General features: G+C 39.2%; 2 protein-coding genes across 2 annotated transcripts; one reads left to right on the top strand and one right to left on the bottom strand.

Annotated features, from left to right (window-relative positions):
• Positions 1-1,848: 1,848 nt before the first annotated feature.
• Positions 1,849-4,110, bottom strand: LOC149277383 (SPRY domain-containing protein 4-like). The gene is made up of 2 exons (XM_089502995.1): positions 4,008-4,110; positions 1,849-2,387 (listed from the first exon to the last, which is right to left on the bottom strand). The coding sequence occupies exons 1-2, from the start codon at positions 4,108-4,110 to the stop codon at positions 1,849-1,851; spliced, it is 642 nt and encodes a 213-aa protein (XP_089359121.1).
• Positions 4,111-10,830: 6,720 nt separating this feature from the next.
• On the top strand, positions 10,831-21,355 carry LOC149277382 (aquaporin AQPAe.a-like). The gene is made up of 5 exons (XM_089502975.1): positions 10,831-10,914; positions 18,138-18,491; positions 19,606-19,770; positions 20,574-20,654; positions 21,137-21,355. The coding sequence occupies exons 1-5, from the start codon at positions 10,831-10,833 to the stop codon at positions 21,353-21,355; spliced, it is 903 nt and encodes a 300-aa protein (XP_089359101.1).
• Positions 21,356-23,791: the final 2,436 nt, after the last annotated feature.

Genomic DNA, 23,791 nt, shown 5'->3' with positions numbered 1-23,791 from the left:
GGGACAAATAACCGCAAAGAGAATTGCTCATACCAGTTTGTTTTACGTTGGTTCATAGTTTTGTCAAATAATCCATGCAAACAGGTATTCTGTATGAAAAAAACCTTTGAGGGGGTTAAGTTAAATGCACTCTACAGCAAATGTTCTAAATCAAATCAGGTTCCAACTCACATAGCCATGTCCAGCTGGCTAGAGATCCAGAAGTCACTGGGAATACTTGAGATTTGTTGGACAGCTGATGGTACTATAAAAAGATTCAGATGATACATGGAGACTTTCACAGTTAAATACATATTTTGTGTCAATCGTTAAACAGATGAAGAACACTACCATAAAGGCATGTTACTGTTCCAAAATGATTATATATTTCATTTTTTAGCAAAAATGTATGCTATAATGTATAATGGTGGGGGAGGCAACAAAAAGAAAAAGGGCTTGGCAAAATTAGTACAATTTAGCAGCCAATCAGATAAATCAATGTAAGATTTTGATCAAAAGCCTGATTATTATTTTACATTATTAGGGTTTGGTATAGATAATTGTTTTTGTTAAGATTGTAGGAGCAGGTTTCCTGTCGCTAAAATACATTAAAATCTCTTGAGATGCAAGCTAACCTCACAATAAGGCAGATGTAACATCTGTAAAGTATAACAGGTATGATAAAAGCTCACACAACAATAAGAATCAAGAATGAGGGGAACGGGGAAGTAGTACTACTAACAGGAAACGTACGTCTGTCAATAAAATTGATTATTACTGTTCTGTCAAATGAATAACCAGACACACTAATAATGTCAAACAGGTTTTTGTTTAGCACAAAGCTCAAACAGATTTGTACTTTTATCTTGTGAGTCAAGCAACCCCTGATAAAGACCCACCCTTGATGTACTTTATCCCCATTTGCTGAACATAATAAAATGATAAATGCATTCAATTTCTACAGCATGTATAGGAACTGTAGAAAACTTCAAGCATCAGAGGTACAGCACTTTAATGTAGAGAAGAAGATGCCCTATAAAACAGTTTGACAGCTTTAGTCAGCAAATTTCCCTGATACCATACTGGTAGGTCTGTCTGTTTTGTTTATTCACTAAACCAAGCTGCATTATGAAGGATACCCGTGTGGATCCACTGTGGATGACCATTCATAATACATAGTTAAGTCACTGAGATGCATTGTTCCATCTCAAATACAATCCATAAAATTATCACTGATCAAATTAAGGTAATTTAAGGTAAATTTCAAACTGCAAACCGAAAGGACCACATTAAAGCAGGGCGGGATGCAGTGAAACCAATACTTCGGTCTAAAATATTTTTAGATTGCATAAAGTAGGCAATAATAATAAAACTGAATTCCAAAACCAGCTCCTAAATGTGCGCAAGTCGCAATAAAAATGTCTGATTTTCCTAACATTTAGGAATCTGCCCAACTGCCCTTCATAAATGTGACCTCTTGAAATTGGTCGGTTTTACACCTCCAAGCCTGGAAAGGCAATATTCTATATAAAAATGTATCATCCATCAAAAGCAAAACAGATTTGTCTGAGGCTTATCCGTATATAATAGATACTGCTATGTTTTTCCTGTATATGTGAAGTTACATTTAAAAACCGCTGAAGAGCTATTACTGCATATGTATCTTTGGCAATTGAAAGATGTACATGTACATTGATCACCAGCTCAAAGTCATTGTTTTGTGAAGGAGAAAGCTGTGTAGTGCAGACATTTTGTGTTACATTGGAAAATGTATATTTTGTACATGGTTAATATAATGTTTGTGAAATATAACGCTGCAGAATACATGATGCTTGGAGAAGAGGCACTTTGCATCAACACCTATTGGTCTCACAGGTTATGAGGGACATCCAAGCCTGAGTGAGTGACTAGTTCTCCGTCCCACAGGGCCAACGCAGGCACAACTGGACCTCGGAAATTGGCAGTAAGAGTGTGGATTAGAGAGCCTTTTTCAGAGTCCACAAGGCTCAGCTTCCCCCCTTCATAGTCAAGGAGCAGCCCCACTTTGCTTGGATGGCCGATGTTTGTTATGGGGATTAGCTTATTTGCCTGCATACCATGCCACTTTTTATGGCTGTAGGCAAAGACCCAAGAGCAGTTGCTGACACCAATGCATTCATCTCGGGACATGTCAGCATCTGCAACACCGATGCGAAACTCTTGTGAGCGTTTCACCGTCACTTCCCAATAATGGCGTCCACTCACTACGCGAGTGTCACCTAGGACTACTGCCCATTCTCGGAAACGCTCAGGGTTTTGGGAAACCTTTGACGGGTCGATGCCCAGTATTCGATATATAACTCCTGTGTCTTTCTTGAACAAGTCAAGGCTGCTATGTGCAGTCTTCTCATCAAGTTTGAAGGAGATTTCTGAAACGACATTAACAAATGCATATAATTTCTTATTTCAAAGCTTATACACGATCTACCAGCATTATACTATCTGTGTGTACTGTGTGAAAAATTATATTGCCACTGTAGAGGAAAAATGTGTAACTGTTATGCATTAATATCTAGGCACAGTAGGATATGCCTGATGCTTACACTATATTAAACTAAGAACAAAAAGCTGTATACCCAGGGCTGGCCCAAGGCAAAATGCCGCCTGGGGCGAATTTTAAAATGCCCCCCCTTGTACTTACCTTTCAGCAGTCCTGCGGCGAGTCTCCCTGTTCGGTCTCGGTGCCGGCTTGTAATGCTGAGCGCCGGAAATCTTCCGGCACTCAGCATTACAAGCCGGCACCGAGATCGAACAGGGAGACTCGCCGCAGAGGAGAGAGAGAGGGGCGCCGAGCGGGTACTGACAGCTTGGTATGCGAAAACCACTCGGCACCCCTTTCTCTCTTTTGCTTTTAAAAAAAAAAAAAAAGGGCTTGGGGCGGCAAAGTGCCGCCTGGAGCGGTTGCCCCACTTGGCTCCATTGTTGGGCCGGCCCTGTGTATACCCCTATAGTAGGGTGACCAGATTGTCAGGAAGCTAGTCAAGAATGCCCCTGCAAGGCAGCAACAAACTTAAAGAGCCCCTGTAGCAAATATTTCATGAGTGCCCCAATACAAAAAGAAATCAGGTCCATCAACCTTAAAGCCCAGTCAAGTATACATTTTTCCATTCTTTTTAGGTAATAATACAATTATTGTCATGTTTTGAAGAAGGATCTGGACCTTTCATTACATCTAAAATACTACCATTGAGAAACCAGTGATATTTTAGATACATTCTGATCATTTCTAATGTATTACTTTTCAATTAAATTCTTAAAACATATGCAACGCTCATCTTAATTATATCCATTTACACGATGCTCTATCAAACACTGATATGTTTTAGCCAAAATAAATTAAGATATCTGTATTTGTTATAAAATAAATGCTTTTAAAGTTTAATTATGAGGTGGGTTGCTAGAGGCACTTAACTCTAGAAGGCGTACCTTACGTGTTTTTGACTCGTTATAAATACGTTGCTCACTCTCATCACACTCAATATACTCTAAACCCGTAGCGTGTGTTTAATGGACTACAATAAACCTTCCCATTACAACCAAAGGGTCCCTGACAATATGTTAATCCTACGGGAGTCTGGGTGCCTATTTATTTCCACCCGAACAGCTTTACGTGTAACTTAGGAAATAGCCAATTTAATACATACACGAGCTTATATATTATAATAGCACTAAATATGGAACGTGGAAAAGCTTTAAAGCCGCCACTAAACACACGGCAGGGAAAGAACTGCAACTTTCTACCAAAGTCCCCATTAATGGTCACGTGTTGAGGATTCAGGTTTTTAAACCGCTTCATGGAAAATAAATACTTATTTCCGGCCGGACAACAGAGAGAAAACGTAGAAGTCGATGACTTTGAGGCTGACAGTAAGCTCTAGTGCAATGACTTCAGCACCGCTATATACGCGTTTACGCCAAATCAGTATTATGTAATGTCCGCCCCGTCTTATTAAACCCCCCTGTATTATATACACGGGGCCAATTCTTACCCCGCCTCGACGGGACACGGGAAAAATCCCTTAAAGGGGCGAGAGCCCCCAAACACCGCAAAGCACGACTCCCCGACATCACTGCCCTCATGGGCAACGCCATCTTGCATGTGAGCGGAATCCGCCTTAGCGTCACCTGACATTTGAAAACTGTGGAAAAGCAGTCGGCCATATTGGAGGAGGCACCGCCAGTTTTATGCTCGGTGTATTCTGCGTTGCCGTGCTGTGGTTGTAATGCAGCGGGTATTAAAATGTCTGTAGATATTTACTGCAGCGTCATACGCGTTTAGCGCTGACTAAAAACAACTTTACTTGCATTGCGGTTCGAATGGGATTTTATTACTATATTACTTAATCTTTCTGTCCCTCTTTCCCCTAAAGTCCTATTGTTTTGGGGAATTTTCCAGGTTAACCCCTTAAGGACCGGGCTCATTTTTCGTTTTGTACCCTGTGGGACCGAGGCTGTTTTGACACTTTTGTGGTGCTTGTGTTCAGCTGTAATTTTCTCCTCACCCATTTAGTGTACCCACATAAGTTATATATTGTTTTTTTCAGGACAAGATGGGCTTTCTTCAGATACCATTATTTTGATCGTATCATCTTATTTACTATAAAAAAAATAAAAAAAACATGGTGAAAAATTGAAAAAAAAACACATTTTATGACTTTTATTTGAAAAATCTTTTACTCACCTAAAAAAGCAAGTAAAAAAACTAGCTAAATAGATTCTACTACTTGTCCTGAGTTTAGAAATACCCAATGTTTTTATGTTTTTTTGCTGTTTTTTGTAAGTTATAGGGCAATAAGTACAAGCAGCGTTTTATGATTTCCAAATCTTTTTTAACAAATCTGGTCAGTCTGCCTCCATCTCCTCTTTGGAACATCTTTGAAGCCGGTTAACTCAATTTAACCCATTCAAACCATATATTTTTGAAAACTAGACACCCCAGGGTATTCCAAATGCTGTTATTTTAACCCTTTCCATGCACCAATTATACAACTACACTTTGTCAAACTTTGTAATAGTAATTTTTTTTATTTTTTTTTCCACACAAATTGTACTTTAGTTATAGATATACAGGTGCTGGTATATGTCACTGTCAAACAACACCCCAATATGTGTTCAGCAACATCTCCTGAGTACAGCGATACCCCACATGCATGGGTTTGTCAGATTGTTTGGCTGGTAAAAGGCTACTTTTGGGGCATGCGTAATTCAGGTGGTCATTTGGTCATTGTGCCTCCCTCTCCTCTTTGGAATATCTTTGAAGCCGGTTTACTCAATTTAACCCATTCAAACCATATATTTTTGAAAACTAGACACCCCAGGGTATTCCAAATGCTGTTATTTTAACCCTTTCCATGCACCAATTATAGAACTACACTTTGTCAAACTTTGTAATAGTAATTTTTTTTTTTTTTTTTCCACACAAATTGTACTTTAGTTATAGATATACAGGTCCTGGTATATGCCACTGTCAAACAACACGCCAATGTGTGTTCAGGAACATCTCCTGAGTGCAGTGATACTCGACATGCATGGGTTTGTCGGGTTGTTTCAGATTTAAAATGCCACATTTGGGAAGTGCGCTTATTTTCTCCATTTTGGTCAGTCTGTACCTATGCCCTATATTTGAGCTAGGCCACTCCAATTTACCCCATCAGCCATTTTTTTTATATATTAGACACCCCTTGGGTATTTGAAGTGCTTTTATTTTAACTCTTTGTTGAGATTTTTGAGAATTTTTAGCACTTGCTCAAAATAATAAACTTTATTTTTTAATTTAATTTTATTTTTTTAATACTTTTTTTATATTTTTTTTTACACATTTTGCTGGTACTGGATGGTTCATCTAGTGACATCACTGCATAATTATTTTTAAATGTTAGCACATTTTTTTTTAATTTTTTTTTCCATTTTTTATTTATTTTTATTTTTTTTTGAATATTTTACTAATCACATAGTGATTAGAAAGCTGGGCTCCATTGACTTGCATGGTTGAATGCAGTACTTGTATTCAACCAGCAAGTGGAGCCAGTTCTCTAGAGGGTCTGGAGACCCTCTAGCGAACTTTTTCGTCTTTATTGTTTTATTTCCCGGGCCGCCGCCATCTTGCTTGATGGCGAAGATCACCGGCAGCGGCGGCTGTGACCGCTCTCCGGAGCGGTCACAGCCCACCCAGAGGTAAGTGTTTGGTGTCGCTGGATGCCTCCTGATCGAGGCATTCCAGCGACACCATTTAAGTTTAGGAGGCGATCGTTGATCGCCTCCTAAACGCTTTTAAAACGGGCGTCCGCCGCCATACAATGTATGGCGGCTGTTGACGCCCCGGGGAGGGGCCAGACATGGCCCCCGATGCCGATCTCGGCCTTGCTGAATGCCTCGACATCGAGGCATTGCAGCAAGGCCGTTTAAGCGAAGAAAGTGATCCTTGATCACTTTCTAAGCTTATTTAATTTTTTGACGGTTCAGGACCGTTAAAGGTCATTTAGTGACCTTCTTGTTATGACGGTCCTGAACCGGCAAAGGTCGCGAAGGGGTTAAGGTATAAGGATATCAGTGATCTAAAACTATAAAACTCATAGTACAACTCACAGACACCTGTTTAGAAAGTGAATTACTTAAATTGCATACATTTTTCTTTTTGTAAATGTTTTACTCGGTAGATCACAAAAGGTTAGTTACGCCCCAACACCTAGCAACGTGTATATTATGAGTGGAATGACTGAGATATAGTATGGGCAAAAGACGTTATTTAATGAGATTAAAAAAAAAAAAAAAGTATAAAAGAAGCGGGGCTTGAACACCTGAAGTGCTTGAACACCTGAAAAGATGCAACAGAACTACTTTTTAACGTGTGCATCCTGCACACATAACACAAAAACTATACTTGAACCCTAAACATTCACAATACACATCTCATTATTAAACAATGGAGGCTTCCATTCTACTTGATGTCATCCCCCATATTCCCAACAGGGCTTCAGCCTCCTTAGCCCACAGGGTCACTTCTAGCTTCATTTTACCTCTAGAATTCTTTTGCACCTGTCTCGGAATACCTTAAAAAAACATCCCTGTAGTGAAGTGTGAACTGGTGTAAAGATATATGAATGCCTGTTTTCTCTATTTTGGTAATTTCCCCTGAAACCAAGTAGACAAATACTATGTCTGAACTAACTACTTTCAAAGGAAGGTAGGTTGACCCTTTGGTACTTATATTTGTATACATTCCTCATAATATGTTCCACTTTGTCATCAAATAGACTATGTTTTCTCATGGGAATGGATATATAATAATTTAATCAGCTATTACTACTTAAAGGCATACCCCAAATTAAGATCAGTGCTTTGTAAACTATGTCATTTAGGGCACACGTTAACTCACGTATATTGTTTGCACTAGTAGTGTATCTTGTATAAGATCAAGGAGAAATGAGAGGAGAGGCTTGGACAATGTGCAAAAACTGGCCTGGGCATTTGAAGGACACCAGCCCAATGTTAAATAATTATATGCCATTAAAAAACAGCCTCACCAGCAGTGTTCCCTCTAAGCTGTGCGCTTGTGCGCGCGCACAATGGGTTTTTTAGAGAGCGCACACGTCCAAAAATTGTGCGCACAACAGTTTTTCACCAAAAAATAAAAAAATAATAATTTTTTTTAAACCTTATGCAGCGCGGATATTGTGCGCACAAAATTTTTGCTGTGTGAAAATTTTTGCACAAGAGACATTTTCTGCGCACGCCAACTAAGAAAGATGGAACATTGCTCACCAGGCATGTGATCTGTAGCCATTCCAAGCCTCCAAGGGGCAATAATGTTTTTGGAAGGGCCATCAGATTCTTGGATCATGCCAATAATTACAATGAAAACCTCCAATATATATATACGAGATAAAAATTCATGCCTATAATCAGATTTAATCAAAGTATCATCTTGTTTCAACAACCAATATGTATTAGGAATATTCTGCACACATGTACTAAATTTGTAAAGGCTATAGTGCATCTGCTGCAAATCAAGTGATGCTCCGGCTGTTATTTTTGTCTTGAATTTAGGCCAGGTCATAATAGTCCTGTCCAGAGCTGCTTCAGGTGGAAAGAGGGTTACTGTTGGACCTGCCTATCTTACCTTTTTCGTTCTAACACAATATACTGAAGCTCTTGTTTGATAGAAGACTGGAGTGGTTTTTTATGTTCCAGTGAATCCGAATACCAGGGAACAAAAGATATAGAAAGTTATTTTGGTGTCTAGAGAATCCTATGCAAATGCCATGCATAACTACTGGCAGCAAACAAGCTGTTCTATTGCAAGTGACCCTAACAGGGCCTGACACATCACAAAATGGGGTGGAGTGTTTGTGATCATGTTTTTAGCAGAGAACTTGATCGTTTTTTTATGGGTTTAATGCTTATAGCAGTTGTCTGATTGTTCTGGGGGTTTTCTATTGAAGAACGCAATGCATCAGCATTATAACCACACAGTATTGCTGGAATACAATTAAAAAACGCCCCCACCTTTTATCACTCTCGCTCCACTCCAGTTACCCTGTATACCAGAATAGAATAATGGTCCACATGACAATAGATTTTCTCTCTTTATGGTTCACCCTAACACTGGGCTCATTTTGCTGATGCTTGTGGTTTTGCTTAAAGCTGTACTCTGATTCTGTGACCTGATCCACTGGAAAACAAAATCGAAAAAAAAGTTTATTGTGATATCAGGGATCTTGCTCTCATATGTACAGTAACAATTTTTGGAAGTTATAAGCAGATGACGAATGAATGCAGGGAAAAAAATAATAGTCCTTACAAAGGAATGTGCACTATGATTCCCCAGTGCTGACAAGTATGTGACACCATGATTCAGTAAAAATATATATAAAAAAGGGAGAGTGCACAACCTAAAATGCATACAATATTCAGATTCCTGGGTTGTTGCTACAATGACCAATAAATACACAAAACAAAGCAAGAATTCAGAGCATACCCATAATTAGTTACCTATGTACAGTGAAGGAAAAAAAATATTTGATCCCCTGCTGATTTTGTATGTTTGCCCACTGATAAAGATATGTTCAGTCTATAATTTTAATGGTAGGTTTATTTGAACAAAAATGCAACATAATGCATTTCAAATAAGTGATACATTGATTTGCATTTTACTCAGTGAAATAAGTATTTGACCCCTTTGCAAAACAAGACTTAGTACTTGGTGGCAAAATCCTTGTTAGCAATCACAGAGGTCAGACGTTTCTTGTAGTTGGCCACCAGGTTTGCACATATCTCAGGAGGGATTTTGTTTCAAGGCTGAGGTTTGGCAACTGGAACCTTCAGCTCCCTCCACAGATTTTCTATGAGATTAAGGTCTGGAGACTGGCTAGGCCATACAATACATATATTCAAGGGTTATGAAAAGACAAGAATTGACAGACTAAGACAAACCGATACATTAGCTGGACAGAGCCCTGCTCGCAAGCTTATAAATTTAACATAACTAATCCTTTCTTAATAAAATATGCAGATTGAAATAGATTAAATAACACAAAACCTTCACTTTTCTGATCACTAATTTCTGGGCCTAGAAAATGTTGTAATTTAAAGTGACCATAGTTCAATTTATTCCTACAGAAAGTAAAGTGCCAGCAAACAGATGATGAAATACACACCAGGACAGGCTCTGCCACACCGACACCCAAACCAGTACAGGCTCTGCCACATCAAACACACAGACAAGGACAGGCTCTGCCACACCAACAGCCAAACACACACACCAGGACAGGCTCTGCCACACCGACACCCAAACACACACGCGCAAACACCAGGACAGACTCTGCCACAACGACACACACCCAACCACACACACCAGGACAGGCTCTGCCACAACGACACCCAAACACACACAGCAGCACAGGCTCTGCCACACCGACACCCAAGCACACACCAGGACAGGCTCTGCCACACCGACACCTAAACACATACAAACCAGAACAGGCTCTGACACTCACCAGACGGGCTAAGCTACAACAATAATAAAAAAAAGTATTTTCCACACTGCTTTGTCGTTGACCCACCTTTTAGTGTTTTTGCCACCTTTTGTGTAATGGCCCCAGTTGCTAACCTTGTGTATTGATGCTGCCAGCATAGATAAAATGCTGCCCTGCAGTATGGGGGATGTATATCTGACAAGTTGGTTCCTTCCATGAGTCTATAAATCCCCCATACTGCAGGGTAGCATTTTATCTGGGCTGGTCAGCAGAATGTAAAAGCTATATGTGTCCTGGAAAATATGGCCAATACAGTCACCCTAATGCGCCCACACCCTTGTGTATTGCACAGCTAGCCCCACATTGTATATTTATCCCACCTCCCAGACCCCTTTTAGTATTGATTAATGTGATGCCCCAGCCAGCACCCTCTCGTGAATTAATGCCCCCCCTGGCACCCAGATTTCACTCACAGGATCTGCCCAACGGCCAGAATGGAAGCATAGGACTTCCCACCTTTGCCCCCAAACAACCTGCCTGTGGTATCATCCCTGTGCAATGCTTTCCGCCCGCTAACACATCCATGTAATCACACACGTATTCATTCATTCATTTATTATTCACAAACATTCATTCACTCATTCATATATTCATTTCCTCATTTACAGATACTAATCATTCACTCATTGACAGATACTCATTCATTTCCTCAATCACGCATACTCATTCATACCACCTCCCCCACTTCCTTACCTTAACTGCAGATAACTCTGTGCCACTTGCAGACTTTTGCGTTCTTCTCTTGTACCGCCCGGGAAAGCAGGCAGGGAGCGGAGTCATGAGACGTGGTGTAAAGTCATGTGACTCCGCTGGTTTCCTGCTTGTCCTGGGTGGAACAAAAGATGCTGCTCGCACAGCACAGGTAAGTGGCAGAGCCTCTGTGGAAGTGATCGCGTGGGTTGTGACCCCTGCGATCACTGTTAATGTGGGCTTTTGTCCCGCATTAAAGACGCCATGGTGGCCGTGCGGCCGCAACGGCCACTTGGCCAGCCATTTTATAAACATTTAGGCCTCCCGGCCCAGCCCACCACTGGTGATGGTGTTCTTGGGGTCATAGGCAGCATTCAGGGCCGGCCCAAGGCAAAATGCCACCTGGGGCGAATTTTAAAATGCCCCCCCCTTATCTACCCTTCCTCTCCCTCCGCCCCCCCCCTTTTACTTACCTTTCAGCAGTCCTGCGGCGAGTCTCCCTGTTCCGTCTCGGTGCCGGCTTGTAATGCTGAGCGGCGGAACTGATCTTCCGGCACTCAGCATTACAAGCCGGCACCGAGACCGAACAGGGAGACTCGCCGCAGAGGAGAGAGAGAGAGGGGCCCCTTTCTCTCTCTTTCAAAAAAAAAAAAAGGGGCTTGGGGCGGCAAAGTGCCGCCTGGAGCGGTTGCCCCACTCGGCTCCATTGTCGGGCCGGCCCTGGCAGCATTGCTGTCTTTTTGCTCAAAGAGAGCAAAACTAACCCCAAAAAATTCTTTAAGTACATAAATTCAAAAAAAAAAAATGAAAATGTAGGTTCATTAAAAACAGAGATGGGAGTGTTGGTTAAGGAGGACCAGGAAAAAGCAGAAACTTTTAATAACTATTTTTCCTCAGTATATATTAAGGAGGAACCTATGGCAATGGATATACATAAGACTACTGAAAAAAAATTGCAGTCAAACTGTGGTTGGATGACTCAGGACTAGGTGCTGCAGCAACTAAAGAAAGTTAATGTTAACAAAGATCCGGGGCCTGACGGTAATCACCCTCGAGTACTTAAGGAGCTGAGTCAGGAAATAAGTGAACCTATGTTTCTAATCTTTCGGGATTCTTTTCTTTCAGGAATTGTACCAGAGGATTGGAGGAGGGCAGATGTGGTTCCTATATTCAAAAAGGGTTCAAACTCTGTGCCTGGAAATTATAGACCTGTGAGCTTAATTTCTGTGGTTGGGAAAGTATTTGAAGGCTTATTAAGGGATAATATTCAGGAATTCATAGGGAAGAACAGTATTATTAGCAAAAATCAGCATGGTTTTATGAAACATAGGTCCTGTCAAACTAATTTAATTGCATTATACAAGGAAGTAAGTAGAAGTGTAGATCAGGGTGTTGCAGTGGATGTAATCTACTTGGATTTTGCCAAGGCGTTTGACACGGTTCCACACAATAGGTTAGTATTCAAACTGAAGGAAATTGGTCTAGATGCAAATTCTTGTTCTTGGGTAGAACATTGGCTTAGAGATATAGAGAGTTGTTATAAATGGTAAGCTGGCCAAAAGTGGTAAGTGGTGTCCCTCAGGGTTCTACAAGTAATACAATGTGAGCAGGATATTACAGTGCTGCAGAGGGATCCAGATAGACGGGGGGACTGGGCACACAAATGGCAGATGAAATTCAATGTAGATAAATGTAAAGTTATGGACTTTGAGGTAGGGAATACACAAGCAACCTACACCCTAAACGGTAATGAACTAGGGGTAAATGAGAAAGATTTGGGAATTGTTATAAACAACAAACTAGGCAACAATGTGCAATGTCAGTCAGCAGTTGCTAATGCCAGTAAGGTATTGTCGTGTATAAAAAGGGGCGTCAATTCGCGGGATAAAAATATAATTTTGCCTCTGTATAAATCAATGCAAGCACCTTGGATATGCTGTGCAATTTTGGGCACCTATTCTAAAGAAGGATATCATAGCACTAGAAAGGGTGCAGAGGCGGGCTACAAAATTAATAAAAGGAATGGAGCACTATAGTTATGAAGAAAGGTTAACAAATTTAAATCTGTTTAGTTTAGAAAAACGGCGCCTCAGAGGGGATATGATAGCATTATATAAATATATTCGGGGCCAATACAAACCATTGTGTGGAACTCTGTTCATAAACAGGACTATGCATAGGACACGTGGTCATGCGTTTAGACTGGAAGAAAGGAGATTTAGTCTAAAGCAGAGGAAAGGGTTTTTACAGTAAGGACAATGCAGAGGTAGTTTTATCGGAGTCTGTATAGACGTTTAAACAGCAACTGGATGGATACTTGGAAAAACATAATATTCGGGGATATGATCTTTAATTATGGGGAAACAGCTTATTGATCCAAGGAGAAATCTGACTGCCATTTTAGGGTCAAGAAGGAATGTTTTCCCTGGTTAGTGCAAAATTGGAAAGAGCCAAACTGGGGTTTTTTGCCTTCTTTTGGATCAACAGCAACAAATTAACAGATATAGACTGAACTTGATGGACGCATGTCTTTTTTCAGCCTATATAACTATGTAACTATGCTCCTCCTCCAAACACAGCGAGTTGAGTTGATGCCAAATAGCTCGATTTTGGTCTCATCTGACCATAACACTTTCACCCAGTTCTGCTCTGAATCATTCAGATGTTCATTGGCAAACTTAAGACGGGCCTGTACATGCGCTTTCTTGAGCATGGGGACCTTGTGGGCGCTGCAGGATTTCACGGGGTAATGTGTTACCAATTGTTTTCTTGGTGACTATGGTCCCAGCTGCCTTGAGATGATTCACAAGATCCTCCCATGTAGTTCTGGGCTGATTCCTCACCGTTCTTATGATCATTGAAACTCCACGAGGTGAGATCTTGCATGGAACTCTAGGCAGAAGGAGATTGACAGTTATTTTGTGTTTCTTCCATTTGCGAATAATTGCACCAACTGTTGTCACCTTCTCGCCAAGCTGCTTGGTGATGGTCTTGTAGCCCATTCCAGCCTTGTGTAGGTCTACAATCTTGTCCCTGACATTCTTGGACAGCTCTCTGGTCTTGGTCATGGTGGAGGGTTTTGGTCATGGTAAGAGAGTGCTCCTAATCTCAGCTCGTTACCTGTATAAAAGGCACCTGGGAGCCAGACATCTTGCTGATTTATAGGGGATCAAATACCTATTTCACTGAGTAAAATGCGAATCAATTTATAACTTATTTGAAATGCTTTATATTCTGAATTTTTTTGTTATGCTGTCTCTCACTGTTCAAATAAACCTACCATTAAAATTATAGACTGATCATGTCTTTGTCAGTAGGCAAAATCAGCAGGGGATCAAATATTTTTCTCCTTCACTGTAATCAGGTGTTTGAAAATGCATGGTTCATGTTTCAAACTCAAATACGAAGCTACAAAGTATTTCAATGAGGTGCGCAGAGCAGTAGCGTATGTATTGTAGATACATGTTTTACACACACATTTTGGACCATCAAATAATGTCTATGTGTCTAAAGAAATGTAACACACCATATACAGCTGAAAAAACACCCCTCTCATGCATAATAGCATACCAGTGACAATTTAACCTATTTCATGCCTATACAATTTAAGGTGTACATTTTTTTAATTATTTTCATCATAGCTTCACATTTCCAATCATTGTCTAACCTGATTTGTTTAGTCTATGTTGGCTATTACAGTCGTGTAAAGAAAGGAAGTACACTCTCTTTGAATTCTATGGTTTTACATATGAGAACATAATAACAATCATCTGTTCCTTAGCAGGTCTTAAGATTAGATGAATACAAGCTCAGATGAACAACAACATATGATAAATTACACGTGTCATGATTTATTCAACAAAACTAAAGCCAAAATGTAGAAACCATGTGTCTCCTAGGTATACTTGCACAAAGTCAGTGATTTTGTAGGCAGATAGTTAGGTGTATGAATAAATAATTATACCAAACATGTGCTAATAAACATCAATTAAACAGGTTCAAACACAATCATTACTACTAAATAGTAGAAACAGAAATAGCTGTGTAGGAGGAACAGCCAAACTCACTAACAAGGTAAGGTTGCTGAAAACAAAAGTCATACACCACAGCAATACAGAACACAGCAACAAGACACACATTAGTTATACTAAAGGGCAAGGTTTCTTCCAGGCAGAAACTTAAAGACGGACAGGAGTTTCCATACGTTCCGTCTAAGCTCTTTTGAAGAAGCACAAAGAAACTGGCAATGTTGAGGACCGTCAACGCAGTCGTCGGCCAAGAAAACAGTTCTGCAGATGAAAGACACTTGCTTACTTTCCTTCACAATCAGAATATTTTCAGTGGGACCCTGGTACACCCATCTACTGTCCAGAGAGATCTGGTCAGAAGTCTTCATAGAAGACTTGGAGCCAAAAGCTATACCTGCGATGGGGAAACAAGGCCAACCTAATGGACTAATGAGTCAAAATTGAAAATATTTGGCTGCAGCAGAAGGCACATAGTTTCTCTAAGGGCTGGAGAGTGATACAAGAATGAGTATTTGCAGGAAACAGTGAAATATGGTGCATGTTCTCTGCAACTTTGGAGCTGCATTTCTACAAATGGAGTTGGGTATTTGGTCATAATTAATGGTCTCCTCAATGCTGAGAAGTACTAACATATACTTATGCATCATGCAATACCATCAAGGAGGCATCTGATTGAAGTAATTGATTGCCCCCCACAGAGCTCTGATTTCAACATCATCAAGTGTGTCTGAGATTACATAAAAACGGAGGCTGCTTAAATCCACAGAAGAAGTGTAATAGGTTTCCCAAGATGTTTGTAATGAACTACCTGCCGAGTTCCTAAAAATGCTGTTGGCAAGTGACTCTAGTATTGATGCTGTTTTGAAAGCAATCGGTCTTTACACCAAATATTGATTTGATTTAGATTTTTCCTTTGTTCACTCACGTTGCGTTTTGTTAAATGATATATATTAAAAAATATTAATATAACATTAATTACATATTAATTCTTCAGCATACCAAGACATTTTGGACAATGCTTATATATTTGCAGTACTGCTTAAGGCTTTATGTTGTGTATTTTACCTTACCATTTTCAAATTTCATTTTAACAGCTTTGATTTTTTTTGTTTCGATAAAAGAATGGACTATTATTAATAAATAATCAATAATTTCTAATGATAATTTTTTTTTTTATGAAATCCTCATTATCATGCTCACTGATATTGAGTGATAGCCCACACAAATGCAAATTAATTATCTTGGATTTGAATATGTTTGAAATAATTTGCTTTGATGGCTGTTTTTTATGAAGATGAAAGTGACACGTGAAACCTGGCACAATGGTCTCCAAGAGAACCTAAGAGAGGAAGCCCTGTCCTAGACATCTGCTGTACTTACCTTTCCTTTCACATTCTAATAGGATCTGGTCAGTGGAGCGACTGGGGGCCTTCTATAGCTAAGAGCACTTCACATGGAGAAGTAGACATCTCTAAAACGGTCCCAGTCACAAAACCGGCAGTAAATTGACGACACTCTGGAAAGAAGGTATCAATCTGCTTGAATGTTTCTGAAATGCGGGACTGTAACATATATCATTCTTGTCTTCATATCATGTTTTATGGGCTACAGTTAAACCTATGACTTTCATCAAATACTTTATTTGAAAAGTTATGGTTACTTTCCTAACATTATTTTTTGATATCATTAAATTGTGTGAAGATTTATTTTTCCTAGATGTGAAAAAGTTGTTAGAAGTGGGAGTGTGAGAAAGCCATTGAGAGATGTGCTCTGCTTATTTAAGAGAAATGTTTCTTTGTAAGTATAGGATGGACAATGATAATAATGTGGAAAAGAACTAAACAAAACAGCATTGTCTAAGCCAGCTGCATCTTTGTCGGTACTACAACAAGATGGTTATCAAAGAGGTAAGAGAAGCATCTCAAGTGACTGTTTCATTTTGTTCAGTATGTTACAATCTCGCAAAATTGAAAACTCGATTTAGACAATTCATAGTGTTAATGTGAATCACTATTTTATTATCATCTGGCATTTGCATTTCCCTCTTCTTCACTTATCATTTTGCTCTTATTTGCTTGTTCTCCCTTGTCTACTTATGTTGTTCTTGCCTTCTCTTGCATTAATTGACGTAGTCTCTCCTGTGAAAACCTGACTGTGTGCACTAAACGTTGTCTTGATAAGAAAAATTAAGTCTTTAGTTGAAGTTGATCATTTTTATTGGGCTAACAAAAAAGCTAGATGTAAAGTTACATAAGCTTTCAGGACCTCAGATATATCTTCCTCATTCCATCTGTAACTTTATATCTTTTTGTTGTAAAGTTGGAGCAAAAAGAGATATACTGCAATAGATCTCTATATGGAATGTTAAGTCTGTATCCCTACTAAATACCGAATGTTGCCATTATATAAGAATGGAATATATCATTATTTACAACATAAACTAAAGACTAAACATATTTTAATACTATCATATTTTCTGGTCTTAAAATCTGATGGTAAGTGTAGACATGAGGCTGTGTTTTTTCTAATGTCCAACAAGACCCAAGATTAAGATGTTTTGAAGCCGTTTGGTGAGTAATTCTAACCCCCATTTGTAAATATCAAAAACTGTACAATTGGTCCTCCTTCCCTCATGTATTCTGCATCACGGCCATTGCTGCTAGATCTGAGGTCAACTCACAATTAAGGCATTAAGTTGAGCCATGTCAGTAGTTTATGATGTAGAAGCTTGCCAGGGTTGGCTCTTCGTAAACCATAGTAAATAAGTTGTATGAAACCACAACTCTCATGCGTTACTGTATTAATCCCAACCAAACAGCCCTCCATTATTGGACTTACACTTCACAGCAATATGAAAGTACATTGGATGATCCTGTGTAACACATAAAATCAATTAGTGACTGTACAGAATGACAAACAGAAGGAGAACAAAAATGATTTTGGCATCCCTGAAAATCCAGCATTCAGAACAGGGAACAACTTACATTAGATGCACAATAATTTTTAAATCAGAGTATACAGCAGGTCTCTTCTGAGTACTACTAGAAGTTTACTTTCAGATCAGGGCAAGTCTTAGTGCCCGGCAAGTCAGGAAGCTGCTTGAGGTGCCTGGACCAAGGTGGCACCAGCTGTCACTGTACAAAATTTCCTTGATGTGTAGAAGTAGGTCTGTAGTAGAAGCCTGCCCAATTGTGGAAAAGATGTGTGATGCAGAGCGGCAAAGGGTTTCTTTTTTGCCTGGGGCTCTGTTTCATCCAGGGCCGACCCTGTTTCAGATCACAAGTAATTTAATTACTTACACTAGCACAACATTTACTTGTAGATTCTAGGTTTTAATTTACTATTATTTTTCTAATTTATGTTCTAGGAACTGAGGCGCCGTCGTTTTTGGCGTTCAGTTTTGGCAGAGGCTCTAGGAACTTTTATGCTGGTATCTGTCGTGCTGGGGGCATCCTGTTTGGCTCTAGGAACACTACATTCACACTCTCTGGAACCAGCACTAGCAGCAGGACTATCAGCTGTTAGCTTGGTGCAATGTTTTGGAGATATCAGTGGCGCTCAGCTAAATCCGGCTATCACATCTGCTCTAGTGTGTGCTCGGAAATTGGACCTGCTGCATGGAGTGGCCTTTGCATTGGCTCAATGTCTTGGTGCCATATGTTCTTCTGCCATTTTCTATATATCTGTTCCAACAGCCATCAGCAATCAGCTGGTCACCAGTGTAAGTACTGCAAGTACATGGAATAAGTAATACAATTCATAATTCAAATCATCAAATAACACTCCCCTTACACTTGCCTAAACCCCAAATGTCCTTCTTTACTGGTGGCATAATTTACAATAAGATAGTGTAAATGACATGTAATCATTTTGAAATACCTGATACATGTTGATTTTATACTTAAGCCATAATGCTATTCCTTCGGTATATCTAGATTTGCATTATTTCCCAGAGCATTAGTATGGTTCGTTTATTGAATCCTATGCATGTGAGGTGTCCAGCAGTTGATCCTTTGTTGTTCTTTGTTTTAGTTCCCAGCTTGTTTGGTTATCACTAAAGCAGTAATAAATCAGCACATTCTTAGTTTGTTCATTTTTATTAATTACTAACTAAAATGGTGACAGATATAAATATTTAGTAGATATAATTAGTCGGTGGCATCCAAACTACATACACTTGTTGGATTTACATAACACCTAAATGTTTTTGGTTGCCCTTCAATTGTGCTTGGGTAGTTAGTTTGACATAACATTTTGCTGACTTAATTGCGTTTCCTTTCATCACCTATGGAATAGAGTCCATTGTATAGTACAGGTTTTTTAAATACTGGAAGGAAATTTAACTATAATCATACTTCAAAACTCATTGCTTTCCAGACTAGCATTGGCCACAAAGGGATCTATTCATTAACAGAGTTGGCCTGAGAATAATCATTTTAAGTTATTTACTAATGAGTTTGGAAGGCCAACCTGGACTTTTACAGAGACGTTCATGAAGTCACATGGAGACACATCCATCATTTTTATAAGTTCTTCAACTGGCTGTGGACAGATAAGTTGTGCTCCTTAATTTTGTCCCTTTCAAAAGCAATGGTAACTGAACTGACAAATGCTTGGTGAGAACTCCAAAGTTTTTCTCATTGTTCAGTCAATACAGGTTTTGATTATAAAGATAAATTATGGAGGAATTTTAAATATAGTCTTATCACGGTAGTAACATATAGAATATAAATAGAATGTTACCACCCACTGGATACTTTCCATTGATTTCAATGGTGGTAACACTTTTAAAACTTTGAACCAAAATGCTCCAATGTGTTTTTTTTCGTTTACAGGTGAGCAGTCACAGTAATGCTGCACAGGCGCTGGGTATGGAAGTTTTCTCAACTTTCCAGCTGGCATTTACGATCTTTGCTGTGGATGATCGACGGCGTAGAGATACTACAGAGCCAGTTAGTCTTGCCATTGGCTTCTCTGTCACTGCAGGGAGTCTAGCAGCGGTAAGAATTGTGTTCCATAACTCATAAGCTGACACCTAATAAATAATTAGAAACATGTGATCATTTGGCCCATTTACCCTGCCTAATGTCATCTGCAGCAAAACAACCTTTACCTAGCAGGTGCCCTGAATGTGGAAAAAAAAATAGCTATCTTGCACTTCACCCTCAATTCATACATTTCAGCTTAACCAAAGCAGGATTTACCGGAGCTTACAGAAGGAATAAACATATTCTCTGGGGTAATTTTATTTAATGCTTTTAGTTAATAGTGATCAACAAACTCCACCAGCATTAAGTTTGAAATCTATCGATCTTGCTTGGACAATGATATTGCATTGTTCTATAACTGAGAAAAAATAGTGTGTAATAGTGAAGAACATGGTTTCCCCATTAGTATTTTGGTACCAATCCAAAAATAATTTATGAGGCTTCATTCCTTCACACGGCCCACAACGCACTGGCGATTGTCTACAATAACTGTGTAAATTGTTGCCGCTATATAAATAAAAGATAATACTAACCAGAATTATAGAATGTAGGAGAAACAGTTAAGCATTAACTAGTCATGTGTGGGATCTTAGATCGTTGTTAAGGTAAAAGAGAGATGCTACAAGCCATGGGGATCATGTAAAGCCTTTTTGGTTGGGTAACAGTACTTATTTTTGACTGTAACACTGTGGTCTTGTTAAGTCTGTATATACCAAATGTTGCCTGTATGTTTTCTGAATCCATCATATTCTACATCCAAATGTTATGTCCTTTTACCGGTTACCTTTTTTGTTTTCTTTATTTTCTCACCTCAGGGGCATTTTTCAGGTGGCAGTATGAACCCAGCACGATCATTAGGACCAGCAGTGGTTACAGGAATTTGGGACAATCATTGGGTGAGTTCTGTAAAAAGCTTTTGTTAAAATTCTCAATAAAATAAGGTACAATAGCTATCATAACTTTAAAGGTATAACAATAACCTACAAGCATACCTGGAAACTCTCGGGGTTCAACCCTTATTTCAGAGTCTCATGATGAAGGGTTGGTTCCAATATCCATACCCGGAGTCAGTAGACACCACCATTTCAGGGCCAAATGGGCGGGGAGTGGGGATTCAGGTGTCGACCCGGAGAACTGGCTCTTCTCCCGGGTCTCCGGGCGAATCCCCGCAAATTCCCAGGTATGCAAAATTCTATCTTATATGTAAATACGGCAAAATACATATTTAGTTAATCTTTTGCTTTTAGGAGTCTTGCATAGAATGGTCAGTCATTAAGCACTACTTCTTAATATATCACAAGTGATATCCTTTAAGTAATACGAAGTGGTAATGTTTGTGCCCACAGTATTGTTATACCCCATTCTGATTTTTCCTTAGGTATATTGGATAGGTCCTATACTTGGTGCATTTCTTGCTGGTGCTTCTTATGAGTTCTTCTTTGCATCAAGTGCTTCACGTGAGAAACTGGTTGCCTGCCTCACCTGTAAGGACATTGAAATAGTGGAAACAGCAAGTGTATCACGCTCTTCCCTCTCTACGGCCACTCAAACAGCAGCACGTACCCAGCAATCAGACCGCAAACAGGAGCGGACCTAACCAAATATCTTGCTTTTAGAACAATTGGCTTAAATGCAGTATTATAAACAATTATTGGTCAAAAGAAAGCTATAGTTATATTTATGTAACAATTAAAAAAGCCAATCTATCAACCTATTTTGCTACTAAACTGAAAAAAAAACATTCCTAAATGTGAGTTTCTCTAAAAATACATTGACTTTGTTCTTGAATGTGTCTATGGTATTTGACAAAACCATATGTAGGTGGTAAATTCCATATATTTCATGGTTCTTACTGTAAATTACCTTTTCAGTTGCTGTGTTTGAAATTTACTAGCCTCAAACCTCAATGCATGTTTTCTGGATACTTTAGATGAACAGGTTCCCAGAGAGTTGGCTGCATTGGCTTTCAATGTATGTGTGTCAGGGTATTTATACCCTCCTTATATCATACCCATCTGCTTGGGCGTTCTATGGATCTTTTTATTGAATCTACTATTACAATTTGTAGTTCAACATACTATATAAACATACCATAGTGATGTATACAGATTTCAATATGCAAGATATACCATATTTCCCCAAGTATAAGACGCTCCTTAATTTTGGGGGCCGAAATTAAAAAAAAAATATATTACATAAAGTTATTGTACTGGCTGCCTGGGCATAATATGAGTGTGATTGATGTTAGCTGCTAGCAATTGTTCGCAATTGCACTGCTATTATGCTCAAGCAGCCAGTACATGCACATCACTTTCAGCCTCCCTGTGCCCCCTACACACGGATCCATGCTATCACACACACACACACATATTCATTAATTTACTCCCCCACCCTTACCTGAACCGCAGATCTTCTGGTGCCGCTATTTCCCTCTCCGTTGCTCAAACAGGAACGAAGCGGACTCATGTGATGCGATGTGTATTCACGTGACTCCACTGGGTTCCTGTGTTACCTCGACGATGCTGCTGAGCAACACAGGTAAGCAGCAGGTCCCCTTTCCTGTCCCCCTTCCAGTAAAAAAAAAAAATAAAAAAAATCTACCACCACTGTATAAGACGCACCCAATTTTTAGATCCCAAATTTTTCTAAAATTGTGTCTTATACATGGGGAAATACGGTATGTATCGGAAACCTACCTTATATGTACACCAGTGGGAAAAGCCATCTTAACTTTCTCCTTACAGAAGTTAAATTATTATCCTCCTCACTAAGTTATGTTATGTTCCCCTTATTTAGTTTTTCCCCTTGCCTTTGTTTGGGTAGGGTAAGAAGAATGGGAAGTAACATCCAGTCGGCAAATTCATTCATAATGTGGCTCTTTCACTTTTTGGCACACATATCAGCTTCTGTAAGGAAAATTGCCCCTATGTGTAAACCAGATCCCCCCCCAAACAAACACATATGATTGACATGAACAAAATACACTTTATACACTGTTTTAATAAATACTCAGTCTTTTCTAAAATGATGAACAGTTCCTCTTCAACAAACCAATTAAAAAGAAAAGAACAAAACCTTACGAGACTCTGCTTACTTCTTTTGTGAAGGCTAAGAATATTTCACTGGCCACAAACCTCTTAACCTCTTTGTGACCAATGGATGTACCAGGTGTGTCCCTAGAGGACAAGTGATGTACTGATGAAATGATGGTTTGGGGAAGGTATAAGTAATTAAGAAGAAATGCAGATAAAGTTAAATAAAAAACATACCATGCATACATACAGCATAACAGAACAACAATACAGGTCATTTTTTCAAATACTTGATAGTAATCTCATTGTTATAGTAAAACTTTTGACAGTATCATACATATGGAAGGTCCTTTCAAAAAAATAATTTTGAATTAATTAGGGTGGCTTTAGTCTGCCATATACCCTGTTTTCTGTAGAAAGGAGAAGATGCTCGTATTTAGTAATAAATGTTAAGATGCAGGGCTGACATCAGGGGGATATGACTCTTACCTGAGAGTAGGGAGGCTGAGCTCCGATGCCCCACAGGCCCCTAGTACCAGCTCCACCAACCCCGAACAGTGTATGTGAGTATGTTCCTATGTGTGTGTAAGTAAGGATGTCAGTATGTTACTGTGTTTATAAGTATGTTTGTTTGTGTGTTGGTATGTGTAAGCTTGTGAACATGTCACTGCATATGTATAAGCATGTAAATGTATGTAAATATGTGTGTAAGTATGTTACCTTGTATGTAGGTGGAGTGTGTGCAGGAGGGCCTCTGCATTTTTGTTATACCATTACATAGAGAGGCAGTAATGTGTGTGTATGTGGGAATATGTGTATTTCTGTGCACTGTACTGTTGTGAATCAATATGTATAAAAAGTGTTAGAGTCAGTGTGTGTATTTTAATATATAATATACACAATGACTAACACTATACATACAGTATATATACACACTACATATATGGGTAAATATAAGTTATGACATATTACACTATGCCATGATGTATTCAACAAAAAAA

This window comes from Sceloporus occidentalis, unplaced genomic scaffold, assembly GCF_023333645.1.
Source record: "Sceloporus occidentalis isolate IW3139 unplaced genomic scaffold, rSceOcc1.0.p SCAF_215, whole genome shotgun sequence".
NCBI lineage: Eukaryota > Metazoa > Chordata > Lepidosauria > Squamata > Phrynosomatidae > Sceloporus > Sceloporus occidentalis.
Note: the sequence above shows the minus strand (reverse complement) of the source record. Positions and strands in the feature narration are given on the sequence as shown.